The sequence below is a fragment of the Rasamsonia byssochlamydoides genome (genome assembly GCF_041956645.1).
Source record: "Rasamsonia byssochlamydoides strain NRRL 3658 unplaced genomic scaffold VTN77scaffold_1, whole genome shotgun sequence".
In the NCBI taxonomy this organism is placed as follows: domain Eukaryota; kingdom Fungi; phylum Ascomycota; class Eurotiomycetes; order Eurotiales; family Trichocomaceae; genus Rasamsonia; species Rasamsonia byssochlamydoides.
Window position 1 is genome coordinate 540,943 of NW_027192384.1, and position 14,046 is coordinate 554,988.

The 14,046-nt window shown below is 49.2% G+C and overlaps 6 protein-coding genes across 6 annotated transcripts; 2 read left to right on the plus strand and 4 right to left on the minus strand.

Annotated features, from left to right (window-relative positions):
* Positions 1-486: 486 nt before the first annotated feature.
* Positions 487-2,928, plus strand: VTN77DRAFT_182 (uncharacterized protein; the record flags this gene model as incomplete). Its single annotated transcript, XM_069417593.1, has 2 exons — positions 487-935; positions 1,008-2,928. 2 exons carry the CDS (start codon positions 487-489, stop codon positions 2,926-2,928), a joined length of 2,370 nt encoding a protein of 789 aa, XP_069282545.1.
* A 974-nt stretch (positions 2,929-3,902) lies between these two features.
* Positions 3,903-5,457, minus strand: VTN77DRAFT_183 (uncharacterized protein; the record flags this gene model as incomplete). The annotated part of the gene is made up of 3 exons (XM_069417604.1): positions 3,903-4,561; positions 4,623-5,038; positions 5,135-5,457. The coding sequence occupies 3 exons, from the start codon at positions 5,455-5,457 to the stop codon at positions 3,903-3,905; spliced, it is 1,398 nt and encodes a 465-aa protein (XP_069282546.1).
* Positions 5,458-5,843: 386 nt separating this feature from the next.
* VTN77DRAFT_184 (uncharacterized protein) lies at positions 5,844-8,018 on the minus strand (the record flags this gene model as incomplete). Its single annotated transcript, XM_069417615.1, has 12 exons — positions 5,844-5,944; positions 6,054-6,125; positions 6,212-6,700; positions 6,757-6,856; positions 6,913-7,015; positions 7,074-7,173; positions 7,229-7,289; positions 7,347-7,413; positions 7,481-7,498; positions 7,555-7,757; positions 7,859-7,907; positions 7,969-8,018. 12 exons carry the CDS (start codon positions 8,016-8,018, stop codon positions 5,844-5,846), a joined length of 1,413 nt encoding a protein of 470 aa, XP_069282547.1.
* Positions 8,019-8,570: 552 nt separating this feature from the next.
* On the minus strand, positions 8,571-9,749 carry VTN77DRAFT_185 (uncharacterized protein; the record flags this gene model as incomplete). The annotated part of the gene is made up of 5 exons (XM_069417626.1): positions 8,571-8,913; positions 8,969-9,062; positions 9,138-9,458; positions 9,521-9,569; positions 9,630-9,749. The coding sequence occupies 5 exons, from the start codon at positions 9,747-9,749 to the stop codon at positions 8,571-8,573; spliced, it is 927 nt and encodes a 308-aa protein (XP_069282548.1).
* Positions 9,750-10,471: 722 nt separating this feature from the next.
* On the minus strand, positions 10,472-11,821 carry VTN77DRAFT_186 (uncharacterized protein; the record flags this gene model as incomplete). Its single annotated transcript, XM_069417637.1, has 7 exons — positions 10,472-10,478; positions 10,529-11,000; positions 11,053-11,384; positions 11,448-11,557; positions 11,621-11,640; positions 11,706-11,719; positions 11,781-11,821. The coding sequence occupies 7 exons, from the start codon at positions 11,819-11,821 to the stop codon at positions 10,472-10,474; spliced, it is 996 nt and encodes a 331-aa protein (XP_069282549.1).
* A 769-nt stretch (positions 11,822-12,590) lies between these two features.
* On the plus strand, positions 12,591-13,764 carry VTN77DRAFT_187 (uncharacterized protein; the record flags this gene model as incomplete). Its single annotated transcript, XM_069417648.1, has 4 exons — positions 12,591-12,716; positions 12,769-12,811; positions 12,875-13,649; positions 13,710-13,764. 4 exons carry the CDS (start codon positions 12,591-12,593, stop codon positions 13,762-13,764), a joined length of 999 nt encoding a protein of 332 aa, XP_069282550.1.
* Between the last annotated feature and the right edge of the window lie 282 nt (positions 13,765-14,046).

Below are 14,046 nucleotides of genomic sequence, written 5' to 3' on the forward strand. Positions count from 1 at the left end.
CTAGCAGCACGAGTTCTCCGCTCTCCTCTCCACAGCATGGTTGCTCTGTCCTAGTTCAGATCGTCATCCCCTGTGGGGAGATCGTCTGTTCTTGAGGCGCCTCATCCCTCCTTAGCCTTGCATGCATGTTCCTGACGCCTCGCGAAAGCAGAGGAGCACGGAGGGCTAAATTAGATGACAGAGTGAGAAACGTTAGTCGTTCGACTATGGCCATGATAGCGCCAGACGTGAAAGTGGACTAACTGACCACTGTCATCTCCTCCACCATCATATCTGTACTCCGTACGTCTTTCACTCTCAATTCCTCCTCACACGGTCTTTGCTTCTCCACAGGATATCTCCTCCTGAGTCCCTCGTTCTGGTTTCTTTGGTCCTGTAATTCCTATTTGAAATTTTGCTGTCGCTCGCTCGCTCTTTTTTCTCTTTCTTACTTAATAACGGTTAGCCTTCTATCTTCTGGCAGATGAACGACCACCGAACATCGTCATGAGTGTCGTCACCACCCGGCCTGAACGGTCCCCAATCGCCTACGAGGCGATCCCCCATCAAAGCCATGTCGTGGGCTCCGACTACAAGAAACCCTACGCCGTGTCGATAGAAACCGCTTCGTCGAGAAGCGCGTCAGTCTCATCATATTCGAGCAACTATAGCACCTTCACCGCACCGACCATCTACTCTCCTACCTCTCCCAAATTCTCTTACCGATTCTTCAACAATCCTAGCCCGCCTCTAAAGCCTACGGAGCCGGAGCCGGAGCCGGAACCGGAACCGGCCATCAAGCGGTTGCCGTCCAAAGTGTACGAGTGCATTTTGACCCAACTCCAGTCGTTACATGAGGGAGCATATCAGTCGGGCTGTGTGACATGTTTCCAACGAGATTTGCACTCATTGGCCCTGACAAGCCGGGCTTGGGAAAAGGCCGTCAGGAGTAAACTGTAAGTACCTGCTACCCCCCAAAATGTGCAGTCTGCCATGAGATCAGGTTTCTGAGAAGTGATGACCTCCAGTTACAACCGAATCCACATCCTTGGAAATGATTCCCCAGCGCAGCTGAAAAAGTACCGCATCAGAAGAGGCAGCCGCTTGAAGCTCTTGCGGCGGACCTTGCGAGAACGGAAGCTGCTGGCCAACCTCGTACTCGAACTCCGGGTTCCCGAGATGGAAATGCCTCCGGTGATAGGTGGCAGACCAAATCCACAATGGGAGGAGTACCGCGACCTGGTGGCCTCCGTCGTCATGGTGTGCCCCAACCTCGAACGGTTGGTGGGGTTTGATCTTTCCTACCACCATGAGTTCGACCGCCTCATCTACGCCTTGTCGACGCGAAAGAAGCTCAAGGAGCACAAGTGGATCATCGGAGAGACAGCAGAGACGGCAGCAGACCGTCCTCGCACTAGGTCTTCACCCCGGACTCTCGAGCAAAACCAGGTGTTTGAATTCCTGAACTACCATGCGGGGTGGGCAAACCTCGAAACCCTGATGCTTCACTCCCTCAACATGAACGGTGTATTGGAGCATGGCATTTTTCTCCGGATGTTCAACCGTCTGCCTTCTCTGCGGCATTTGTGTGTCTCGTCCTTCGATTCGGACGCATTTACGGATCGGACCCTCCTCTTCCTTCCGCCCCTGGAGTCGCTGCGCCTGGAGAATCTACGTGGGGTCACTGATACCGGTCTGGCCCAATATGTCTCGCGCCAAGAAGCTCAGGGCCTCAAATCTTTGACCCTCATCGAGCAGAACATCAAGTCCCTTCTCGTGATCTCCAAGATCCTCGCCTCTCTGAGGCATCTGGAGCGGTTCAGAATCGTTCAGCCGAATACCTGTCCCACGCTGCCGCCAGAGAGTATGGTTTTCCAACCGATCCTGGCCTCGTCCAGCCTAAGGTATTTACATTGGGATGTGGCTGGCCCGGATTCCGCCAATGCACTCAGCAAACTTGACTCGGCACCCTTTGTCATGCCACACAAGCCCAGCAACACGCCCAACTTTCATCTGGCCCAAAGCATCCTGAATGCCGGATTTCCGCGCCTAGGACAGCTTCGAGCGCCATCGGACATCGATCCCCCTGGCGTGTTGCAGTCCGTTTGTCGGCCCATCCCCAACGGCCAAGCCTTGATCCCGACAGACAGATACAGCCTACCGAGAAGTTCCCATGGATCTGTCAGCACAAGGCCCTTGGCGCTGCCTAGCGGAAACAACCTGACGTCTGCTCGCATTCGGGCCCAAACGTTCATCGATATGGCAGCGAAGGACACCGAAACTGGAATGAAAGTGGTCATCACGGATTACTCGGACTCGTATGTACCAGACAACGCGCTGGAGAGCTCGTCTGATGAGGAGTCGGAAATGGACGTGGACGTGTTTGGTGAACCGGTTCCCGCGGATGTGGCCCGGGAATCTAACCCGTCCCGGGACTCGGATGGTCCTGTCAAGATGTACGAGTTCAGAATGCCGGCTATCATGGGGAGAGTAGGCACGTCGACCAGCTCGAAAGATGTCTCAATACCCCGGTTCGTCCTCCGTCCTGATCTTCCCGGACACGACGCGGATGGTGGGTTAATGGGGTGGAAACACTTGTTGGCTTCAAGCCAGGCGCTCTCATACGCAGCTGGAATGGGGCCAGGAAACTTCCACCGTACCGGAAGCAGTTTTAGCATGGAGGACCAACCCCTATCGCCGGCATCCATCTCGCGGTTTGCTGGATGGAGCGGCTTTGGAGGGCGTTCTGCGAGCACCGCCTCTCCAGTGACTCCGACGAGCCCTCCAACTCCGATGACGTTCTCTTCTTCCCCTTTACCTCCCTGGGCTCGAGACATTTGCAATGGCTCTTGGAACCAGGCACATAAGGGCGGCAAAGAATGGTGGTTTCACGTTGAGCGTGAACGCCAAGGAAGTGTCGAGATTATTGAACCGAAGCAGTTCTTCTAGACGCTACTTGTCAGTCTAACTTTGATTCAGTCTTTCCGGGCTATGCATGCAGCATATATCCATGATTGGTTTTCTTGTTAGCACTTATTCTTTTCTTCTGGTTGCATGAGGCTTGCGAATGGGATTTTCAACCCACGGCGGTCGGCGTTTATGGACATATGGAATCTTCATGGCAGTACATTCTTTTTTCCTCTCTTTCTGTTTACCTGTACACTTATTCGGCGATGCTCAAGTTTTCTTTTTCTTTTTCTTTCTTTCTTCCTTTCTTTCTCATTTGGCGCAAAGGACATGTACATATATCGTTGGGATTCGAGGGTACTTTTCTTGTCGTTCTTCCACAGGCTTCGATGCGGTTTTTCATTCCCGTGAACAAATAACAGGGTGGATTAACAGGCTGGTACTCATAATTCTCCTTTTTTTCCTTCTTTTCGCTTGTCCTCTGCAATGTACTGTACACTAATTACTGGACTGGATTATTGTGTTGTCAGTCAGGGAATTGTTTTCGCAAAAGCGCACTGCACAGGGAAACAGGGCTAGTGAGTGACTTTATTCATATACAGAAACCTTGTTTTTTTTTCCCTCTTTCTTTTCTTTTTCTTTTGTTTCTTTCTTTCTGTTTTCTTTTCTTTCTTCTTTCGTTTCTTGTCTTTTTTGTATGTATATTGAGATCGATACCTATTATCTCTATCATCACAATCATCGGAATGGGATACCAGATTATTTTATCATTATCTCCCCGCGAGAAAAGTACGGATAGTAACTCATTACTCATTATTTCAAGTACGAGGGCCATATAACCAACTATAACATTTATTTAGATGCATGCATCATTGATGAGATATATCTCTTCTTGTCTTTCAAACGAGATGTGTTCTCTTCTCTCTCTAGCATTGACTAATCAATCGATCGACTGATCGCGTAAGAGTACATGCAGCGAAACCCGGAAGAAAATTTATCGCGTAGAATTCAATCAATCACACATAGATACCCATGTTCGTGTCCTTCTTCTTAGCCTGCACCTCGGCGATGGCGTCGACGTAGTGTTCGTGTCCGACCTTGTTCATGCCCTTGCGCAGGGCGATCATTCCGGCCTCGACACAGACGGCCTTGAGCATGGCACCACCGAATTCGTCCGTGCTGCGCGCCAGTTCCGCCCAGTTGACGGTGTCGTCGACGGTCATCTTGCGCGAGTGGATCTGCAGGATCTGTGCCCGCGCCTCCTCGTTCGGGAGAGGGAACTCGATCTTCCGATCCAGACGGCCGGAACGGAGCAGGGCCGGGTCGAGGACATCGATACGGTTTGTGGCCGCGAGCACCTTGACGCGGTCGTCCGACGCGAACCCATCGAGCTGGTTGAGAAGCTCCAACATGGTCCGTTGGACCTCGCGGTCGCCGGATTTCTCCGAGTCGAATCGTTTCGTGCCCACGGCGTCTAACTCGTCAATGAAGATAATGGATGGCGCCTTCTCCTTGGCCAGCGCAAAGCAGTCCCGGACCAGTTTCGCTCCATCACCGATAAACATCTGCACGAGCTGGGGACCGGCGAGTTTGAGGAAGGTGGCATTTGTCTGGGCAGCACAGGCACGGGCAAGAAGAGTCTTGCCAGTACCAGGGGGGCCGTACATCAAAGCGCCTAAAGGATCGATGTGTCAAAACCTCATAGGGGAACCATTTGTAGAAGAGAGAAAACAAACCTTTCGGCGCTTTAATACCAATCTTCTTGAATTTCTCAGCTTCCTGCATCGGCCATACTACGGCCTCCACAAGCTCTTCAATCTGCTTACTCAAGCCTCCAACATCGGTGTACTTCTCTGTCGGCTTCTCATCCACTTCCATCGCCTTCACACGGCTGTCATACTCGGCAGGGAGGGTATCCAGAACAAGATAGGAGTCCTTATTCACACCGATGAGATCGCCGGGTTTAAGCTTCTCGTGGTCAACCAGACCGATGAGGGGCAGGAAGATGGTCTGTCGGGTAGAGGTCTTGATGACGGCGGATTTCCCAACGCGAGTGGCGTCGAGGTCGATATTGGCGCCTTCTTCAGCTGCCTCTGCCTCGACGTCAAGGTCTAACAGCTCAACGACGTTACCGACGAGGTATGGTAGTTGTCTGCCGCACCGTCATGTTAGTATTAATCAGCAATCCCCGCAGCCAAGGTGAAGACTTTGACAGGCTCGGGACACACAAAGATGGGATCAGCAGTACCTGTTGTTTTCGATCTTCTCCTGATTATCCTTGACCTTCTCCTTCATCGTGTTCTGCTCGTGCGTCAACCGCTGGAACTCGCTCTTCATGATTCGTAGCTCGTTTTCCAGCATGCGCCGTCGCTTGATGATGTCTCTTGTGCTTGACCGAAGGATCTCTTCATCCAGCAAGTCATCCTCTTCATCTTTCTTCTTCTCCGCATCTGCATCTTTCATATCGGCATCGCCATCTCGGTCGGGCTTCTTGCCGTCCCCGTCGCCCTGTTGTTGCTTCTTTTGCTGGTCTTCGCGCTCGAGATCATCGAGGTCTTCAAGGGTAGACATGGTGAGGAGGCGAAATTTGTAGACAGGTCTGAAGTAATGGTAAGAATCGAATTATAAGGTGAGATGACGTGAAGAGGGGGAGATCGATGTCGTTGCGGCGAAACTGGGGACAGACAGGACCAAGTTACCGCCGGCCGAGCTCTGGGCTCCAGCCAAGCCAACGCAAGCTGCTCTGCCTTTTCAGTCACGTGATAGTATCAGATTCCACCGCTTGAGTTATGGCTTACATCAGTCTAAGTCTGAACAAACAAATGAATCAGTCTTTACAAAAGCTATAGTATGCACATTTGCTTTCTAGTGGGTTAGAACAAAAGAGACTACTTTAACAGTGATCGGTAACTCGGTCGCGTCCATCAAGTTATATTACAGCATCGCATTCATCCGTCTCAAACATCAATGGGATCGGGCACAGTCCCAATCTGGTTCAGAGCATTCTGACGGCCGAGTTTGAGGAGTCGATACCGAGATACGAAATCATCATTGTTAACTGCAGCAACGTTGTCAGTTAACGGCCGGCCGAAAAAGAGAAAGTATTCGGTCCTGAAGGAAAATGAACGAAGTCAAGTAAAAAAGCAAAGGCGAGGGGAAATCCGTACTGTAGCCACCACACATCCTCCGTTTCCCAGCGAACGCTGAGCGACCATGAAGCATTCGCCAGTTGTCGAAGACTAGAATCCGAGGTTAGCATTTGTTTCATCAGAAGTAGCGAAAACAAGAAGGTAGGAGGGGCGGGGATTTGGTGTAATGGACATACTAAGAGCAGTCCCTGGTTCAAGTTGTAACCAAAGTTCCATTTCAGGGCGCCGAATGATTTCATTCCAATGTCTGGCAGCGGTATACCAGGCCTGCTGGCGGTAACTTGCCCAGTCTACCTTCGCGGCACGGTCATAGTTATTCCATCGAATCTGGTAGAGCATCCTTGTTTGTCGATGTCGTGCGAGGACCGGAGTAGGTCTCCTAGGCTGGATGCAGACGTGTTCATTACCGCTTGAATGGAATGGCTGCGGACACTTTATTAAGACCTTGCAGTTGTCTGGACTCTCTTCCAGAATCACCTGGGCTGCCTTAAAGCCATCAACCAACAATGTGGCGCCGCCTTCGCCATGAGTGTGTGACAGAAGGTGAAACAACTGAAGCCTCGCCGGGTCCGTGAAATACGTGTTATCGGTATGGGCACCCAGCGCCTCCGATGTGTATGCGGTGTCCTTGAAAGTAAGGTCGGACGTGAAATCCCAGAATCCTCCTGGAAGTTGTTAATCATGACAAGGCGCAAATTGCAGAGACTGCCGGTTTTCGTACCATAGTGTGTATTTCTGATAAATGAAATCCTCTCCAGTAATGCTTGGGTAGACTCAGGTTCGACAGGCACGCCCTTAACTAAGCAGAAGCCCCATTTATACTAACAACATTATGAGCACCCAAGTAACCATCAGAAGATAAATCAACCTGACTTACAATTTGCTCCAACCACTCTAGGACACTCTCTTCCTTTTCCATGACGTTTTCATACGAGACTGTCGGAAGAGATTCACTGCCTGGCTTAACCGATTCGAAATCCCTGCCGAGAGACGCTTCTGAGACCAAAGCTCTTTCTTTCCAGGGACTGGACAGCTCACCTGAAACGCAGATACTGCTTTCCCCCTTTAGGCGGTCGAGTCCCGAACCGGTGAGCCGATAGCCAACTGTACGGATAGACGCCGGCATGCCCATCTGACCCTGAATTGGGAAAGAAAATTAGTGCCCGATTCATTGACCGGTGGTCCGCACCTACAATGTATGCCGACAGTATCCGATCCATAGCTGATGTTGTGCGCTGTGACATCTGGAGGTATCTGACACGGAGAATCAGTTAGTTATACATGCAAGAGATCACGGATTGAGGTACTTACCGAGAATGTGTCGACGATTCGCTGCCTTGTGTCCGGATGGATGCATTCAGAACATTGACAGTTGTCTCTGCCAGCAGATTATGCTCGTTATTACCCATCTTCCGTGGCCTTACATGCAGAAGTGGAGCACAAACCTGAGCCAAAAAGACGGGCTAATTTCATACAGTTAGACAGAAGTTGCTCGAAACAAGGAATGGAAGGTCCTTACTATTCCAACTGCCCAATAGGCTCGGCGTCCAGCAGAACCTTGTCAATTGTATCCAAATGATTCTTCCAGGGTCTTTCCTTTTGAGGTACAGCCATTGAAGAGTTTGCTCTACAAAGAGCTGCCGACACCATACGATGATGGCTCTGGGGATCCGCACGTTGTGATGGATGGCGTGTTGAAATCCCAGCCAGACATTTCGGTCTCTGGCAGAGTTAGCATGAGATAATTTACTCTGAAAATGCCATGCTGGACAGTAGATGACTTATGAACCAAATAACTGAGGAAAAAACAGGGTACCACGTACTAAAGTGCAATACCGCTTTGTAGTTGAAGATAGGAGTGCTCTCGATTCGCTGGAGTCACGTTATATTTTAGTAACAGTATTACTGAACAGCGGATGCTCATGGGCCTTACGAAACATAATTCCGGAGATAAAATGCGGATGGCCGGATCATTCTGTTCATTCTAACGCTGTAAGAACCATTGGGCGTCGGAGACATCTGACAGTGGATGCAATCAACACAACACGCGTGGTTCCTCGGATATAGGTAGATAAGATATCCTTGATCACGTGTCTGGACATTCGACCCTCACGTCTACAACATATTTACTAATAAGCACTGTCTTAAGGATCCTTATTCTAGTTTATGCAAAAATGAGTTCCTTCTTATAGATCTTTGGCAAGTCTCGTTATTTAGCGAGCAACGTTCGGGGTGACGTTGATATACAGAATGCTGTTGATCAGAAAGTCTCCATCTTGCTGATGATGGCTGGCTTGAATCGTTTCGATTGTCTCGAGAATTGGTTATGAAATACAAAGCCACCAACAAGAAAAAAAAAAAGGAATGACAAATATATGACCTTACAGCAACTGCATCTTCTCAAAGTGTCTTCGATATGTGATTGAACTCAGTGATATGATAGAGCGCGGTATGAGCAGAGAACGCGAGTGGATGTAATGCTCCAGAATTTCCTGATTCACCTCCAAACTGTTCTCTGATATAGGATCAAAGCAATCACAGCTTGCTCTTCCTTCCAACGACCTTGATAAGGGCGCGACCATTGCTCAACACAACCTTGCCCTTGTCATTCTTGGTTACAAACCGGACTTCTTCGAAGCCATCTTGGAAGGTGCCCATCCTCCAGACCTCTGTAGTGAGTTTATCACCAGGCCTCACTGGGGCAGAGAAACGTGCCTGGAACTCTCTCAGGTTTTGAGGATCGCTGCCACCGAGCTCCTTCAAAATTCCATGCGCAGTGCTGTTCCAGCTGAACAGTCCGTGAATGATAATACCTCCGAAGCCCATCTTCTGTCCAGGCTCTGGAGTTGCGTGGAGGGGGTTATAGTCGCCATTTAGACTGTTGACAGAAAGGTCAGTGCCAGCCAAGTACTTCGAGGAAGAAACGGTCGTACCGGTACAGATGAGCAGTTTCGGGGCCCGTTTGGACAGAAAAGACAGCATCAGGAGCCTTGCCTTCTGGAGGGGGATAGTTGACGGTGCTTGGTCCTATCGAAGAGATGATCTCGCTCAGTAAACTCGAATGATCACAGAGTTCACTAAATATGCAGATCCGGGGTTTACCTTTCGGTCCGCCCCAATTTCCTTGCCCGACGAAGAAACTGCTCCCCGTTGCTTTGGAGTAGACCTCCCCGGTTTCCTTGTCCACGATGGATTGCTCTGTATCGACAACAGAGCCAGCCTTCCCCTTGTCATAAACACCAATGACCTTACTTCGAAGCTCGAATTTCCTGCCCGCACTACTGGTGGGAAGGGGCTTGAAGAATGTGATTTTGCGTTGTCCGTCGACTACGCGACGAGAGTCGAATTCGGGTACGCCAGGAATAGGATTGGACTTTTGTCGTGCATAGAAGTCAATAACTTCTTGGTCGGTGAGCTTGAATGCTATTGGAATAGAATATTAGAGGATGAGGTCCGTGAGATGAATAAGAGCGATTCTTGCTTACGAAGAACGGTCGGATAGGTTGGGAAAACGGCGAAATTTGGATGATTTTCCTATAGTCCCCAGTCAATGCGAGTCCTTGAGAGTTGCGTAAAGAAATAGAAAAAGCGAACATAAAGAAAATGCAATTCATCGGCTGTGCATCCAATGCTATTCGCAAAGAGCAGGACATCCCGTTTGAGCCAAGATATTTCCTGTGGCGGATACTCGAAGCCAGCTCCAGGTCCGGACATTATGAGATGTTGCTATTTGATGACCTAAGGTAGACAGAATGATACAATGGTTGAACCGGGTCAAGAACTTTTCATGGACTGTGCTGAGTACAAAATCGAAATGAAGAAGCGGGCGAAAAGAAGGAGCTTGAGTTGTCGATCACTTAATATTATAGTGTCTAGCCTGACAAGCTTACTCAGGTACTGCCCCGTACGCCTAATGTATGTAGTTCCAGCGGGGCTCGGTAACGCAAAACCGAGGCAGTTTCGTGAAACGATGTGGGCCGCGGCCCATTTCTCAGGAATTATCTGATTATCTGATCAGACCATACGGCAAATTCCAGTCCCGGAAAACCGCGTCATCAAAGCTTCAACTTATGCACTGAAATTATGAGTTATGATGCAAGATTTAGAGTTGATTATATTCAGCGTCGACTCGGGGTATCAACTTAAAATGTCGAGGAGCTTCCATGTCATCATCTCTTCAAGTCATCTCTCAACGAATAGACATTGCGCCTCATAATGCCTTTCCTCACCTTCCAGAACGCCCAAGAAAATGAATACGAAAATGGAAAGAAAAAAAAAGAACAAGAACAAGAACAGCACCCCGTGGCCACTGTGAAACCTGCCCAAGTGATTTGGCCTGTGTCATGGTAGTTTGCTCATCACAACGGAGCAAAGGCCCGATGCATGCATGCCCAGTAATGACGAGCAAGGGAACCGCCACAAACAGGAAAAATAGATTAGCACCTAAAAGAGTCAGCAGCAGCGTGACTAGAAGGAGCGGCCAAACGTCTTACATCTTGTACTCGCTGCTACCCTGGGAGAAGCGAGTCTCATCCAGAGTCTCAAAGACGTAGGAGATCTTGATGTCAAGGTCGCGCTTGTTCTTCGCATTTGGTTTATTCTCAAGGAAACCGCTCACGACTTCTTCTTCTTCGACAGTGAGGACGTCGCGCAGATAGAAGACCGTCTGCTTCCAGTGGGTGTATTTGGCATGGGGCCCCGTCGAGAAGCTAATTGGCTTGTGGCAAGCCGTGAACTGAATATCGAACCACGCGATGATGGCATGGATGAAGTCACTCCGCTTGCATGGAAGCGAGAATGGGACCTTGAAGGAGAGATCGGCCGGGGTGACGGTGTAAAGGTCGAGTGTGAGGACCGGGCAAGGGTCGGTGACCAGCGCCTTCATCTCGACAGTGTCCACAAGAGGTTCGGTGAGAGCCACCTCCTTCATGGGACTGTAATCGAACCCGTACACGTTATCCCAGACTAAATTATTTAGCTCCTGACCAGACAATGAGTTGAGTTTAGGGTTACACACAGCCAATCTTGTCCTCCTTGTACTCCCCATCCTCGATTGCAGCCAAGTAAATGGTCGCCTTGTCAGGAAAGATCTTGCCACCGGGAGCCAAGTATCTGTCGCGCGCATAAAGCACGGTGTCCAACATACTCTCGTAGAGGAGGAAGTATCCCATCCATTCCGAGACGATGATGTCCACTTTTGGAAAGGGAAGGGTGACTTCTTCCATCTTTCCTTGAATGAGGGTGATCTTGTCGGACATGCCATTGACTGCGACAATCTCACGAGCCTTTTCAATAATCGAAGACATGTCCACACCGATGACATGCTTCGCACCAGCCCGAACAGCGAACCTACCCACCAAGAATGGTCAGCTATGCTGCTATATCCTACCACAATTCGGTAGTGATGCGTACATGCTGAGAATGCCCGTCCCACACCCAACGTCTAGAACGATCTTGTCTTTAAAAAGGTGTTTGTTCTGGTAGATAGCATCGCGGTAAGACTTGGTCCGGACATCATCTTTCTAGAGAAGAAAACCCCGATCAGCAAGTATATTAAACCGATTTTCAAATCTCATTCAACTTACAAGCATTTCTTCATGAATGCCTGCACGGGTTCAGATTCCACCTGTTAGCAGACTTCTCATCACAACTGGAGCCTGTAGATATTACCATGATGATCATAACTATTACGAACACGCATTAGTATCGATAGGAAAAAAATGAGTATTCAAATTCTAGACATACCTGGTAAAGTAGCGGACTTCTGCGTGGTCCGCTCCCACCATTCGGTCAGCGCTGCTGGAGATCCATGCGGATGGAGTTTGTCCCGCAGGTTTGTTCGCAGTTCCGTTCATGGCGATCACCCTCAGAATTTAGAAACCAAGAAGGTAGAGGCAGGATACTAAATGAATGCAGGAAGTAGTTTCTGAAAAGTGAATCTCAGTGTATCTCGGTTCTTTTTTAACCAAGAGAGTGAATGCTTCCAAAAGCAGAAAAGTTCTTTGATCTGTCTAAGCGACTTTTTTTATTTCATTAGAAATCTGATAGCTCTAGCGCCAGCCCACTTGGGCATTTTAGCCACTAGCACCAATCAGGTAAGAGTATCACGTGATTTACCCGGTCCCCCACAGTGTCAACAGGCTGTATCACAGGGACCCTGACAGCGTTTGTGGCATTTAGCTAGTTCGTTGTGCTGCTTTTACTGATTGTCCAAGTTTTACTAGGCTGGGATGCTTTAAGACAATGTTAAGATGGCTCCAAATTAGAAATAATAGAGGTTGATGATAAGGCTCAGCATCGAAGCCATGTTATGGGTGAATAACATAGTCAAAATTAACTTAGTATTTAAAGTCACATTTTGAGATGGCAAGAAATGTAGATTCTGTCAGGAGACCTTATTCCTGACATCAAATTCAGGTAAGTTACCAAGTCGGTGTGCAGGTCTGGATCGTTCGCAGACTGTACTCCGTATTAATATTGCCGGTCTACTCCGCCTAGCAAGCATGCTCCTCGACTGTTCCTTAACACAACTTGCTGTATGGCAACAGGGTCACGATGTTTGCATCTAGGGGCATTTCAAGATTGTCCAGTTTTCTTATACTATTAACCTTTGCATTCTTTATTGGAGAGTCATTGGCTTCTCTGGGAGATAGACTACCTGACTTCAAAGAATGCGTTAAGGTAATCGATTACCCCGAATTCATTCCCAGGGAGAAAGGCTGACAATTACAAGGTTTGCGTGGCCGAGAACTGCCAGGACGGCGACTCTGTTCTACGTAAGTTGAAATTCCCCTATTGAAGTACAAGTACAGTCAGTGGCTTATCCCCTTGTTTGGTAGCAATTCATCTCCGCCTCCTGTTCTGGACTTGCCCGGCCGAATGCGACTATACCTGCCAGCATGTTATCACCGACCGCAGGGTCTCCCGTGACCCTCCTATGCTCGCCCCCGTAGTCCAATTCCATGGAAAGTGGCCGTTCTACAGGGTCCTCGGCATACAGGAGGTGTTCTCCGTTCTCTTCTCGTTTCTCAACTTCCTTGCTCATTATCATGGCCTTGCGAAGATTCGGGAGTCCATTCCAGCCTCATATCCTCTGCGGAAGTACTACGTGGGTTTTGGATATTGCGGGTTGGCAAGCTGGACTTTTAGCATGTTGTTCCACACGAGAGATTTCCCTTTGACCGAGAAACTGGATTATTTTGCAGCTGGTGCGAGTGTCCTCTACGGTCTCTTTCTGGCAGTCATCCGGATCTTCCGGCTTGACCGACAGAATCCACGGTACAAACCGACTCTCCGCCGTTTCTGGACGACGCTCTGTATCGGTCTATATGTCGCCCATGTCTCCTACCTCAGCTTCTGGTCGTGGGACTATACCTACAACATGGTTGCCAACGTCGTCGTGGGCATCATTCAAAATCTGCTCTGGACCTGGTTCAGCGTAGCTAGATACACGAAGTACTTCCAATCGTGGACTGCCTGGCCTGGGATGATCGTCGCCTGGGTCATGCTGGCAATGAGTCTTGAGCTGTTGGATTTTCCTCCGTGGTGGCGACTGATTGATGCACACAGTCTTTGGCATCTCGGGACAGTTGTGCCTACGGCGTGGTGGTACTCGTGAGTCTTTTGTGAAGCTTCTTGATTTGGACTTCAACTGACTGCAGCATCCGTGGCTAGGTTCCTCATCAAAGATGCAGAGGACGATATCACAGCGGAAAGATTGAAAGCTTGACCTCTGCCACTGTTTCTGAGCGTCCATTTCTATACTAAGGTATTATTAGATCTACGGTTGATGATATGTATACTATATTGAGCGTAGAGGATTCTACAATAGCCATTCAAATGTCATCTGTGTCTTGATGATTTTACGGTGATTTTCTGCCGCAATAGAAGACCAATCTCCGATAGCAGCGTCGGGAGGGCGCCTGTGCCAGTTAGATTCACAAATATTTGCCCCTGGAACAGGGACGAAAGCTTGAATGAAAGCTTGAGCGAACGTGGCAGCCAAGTGGAG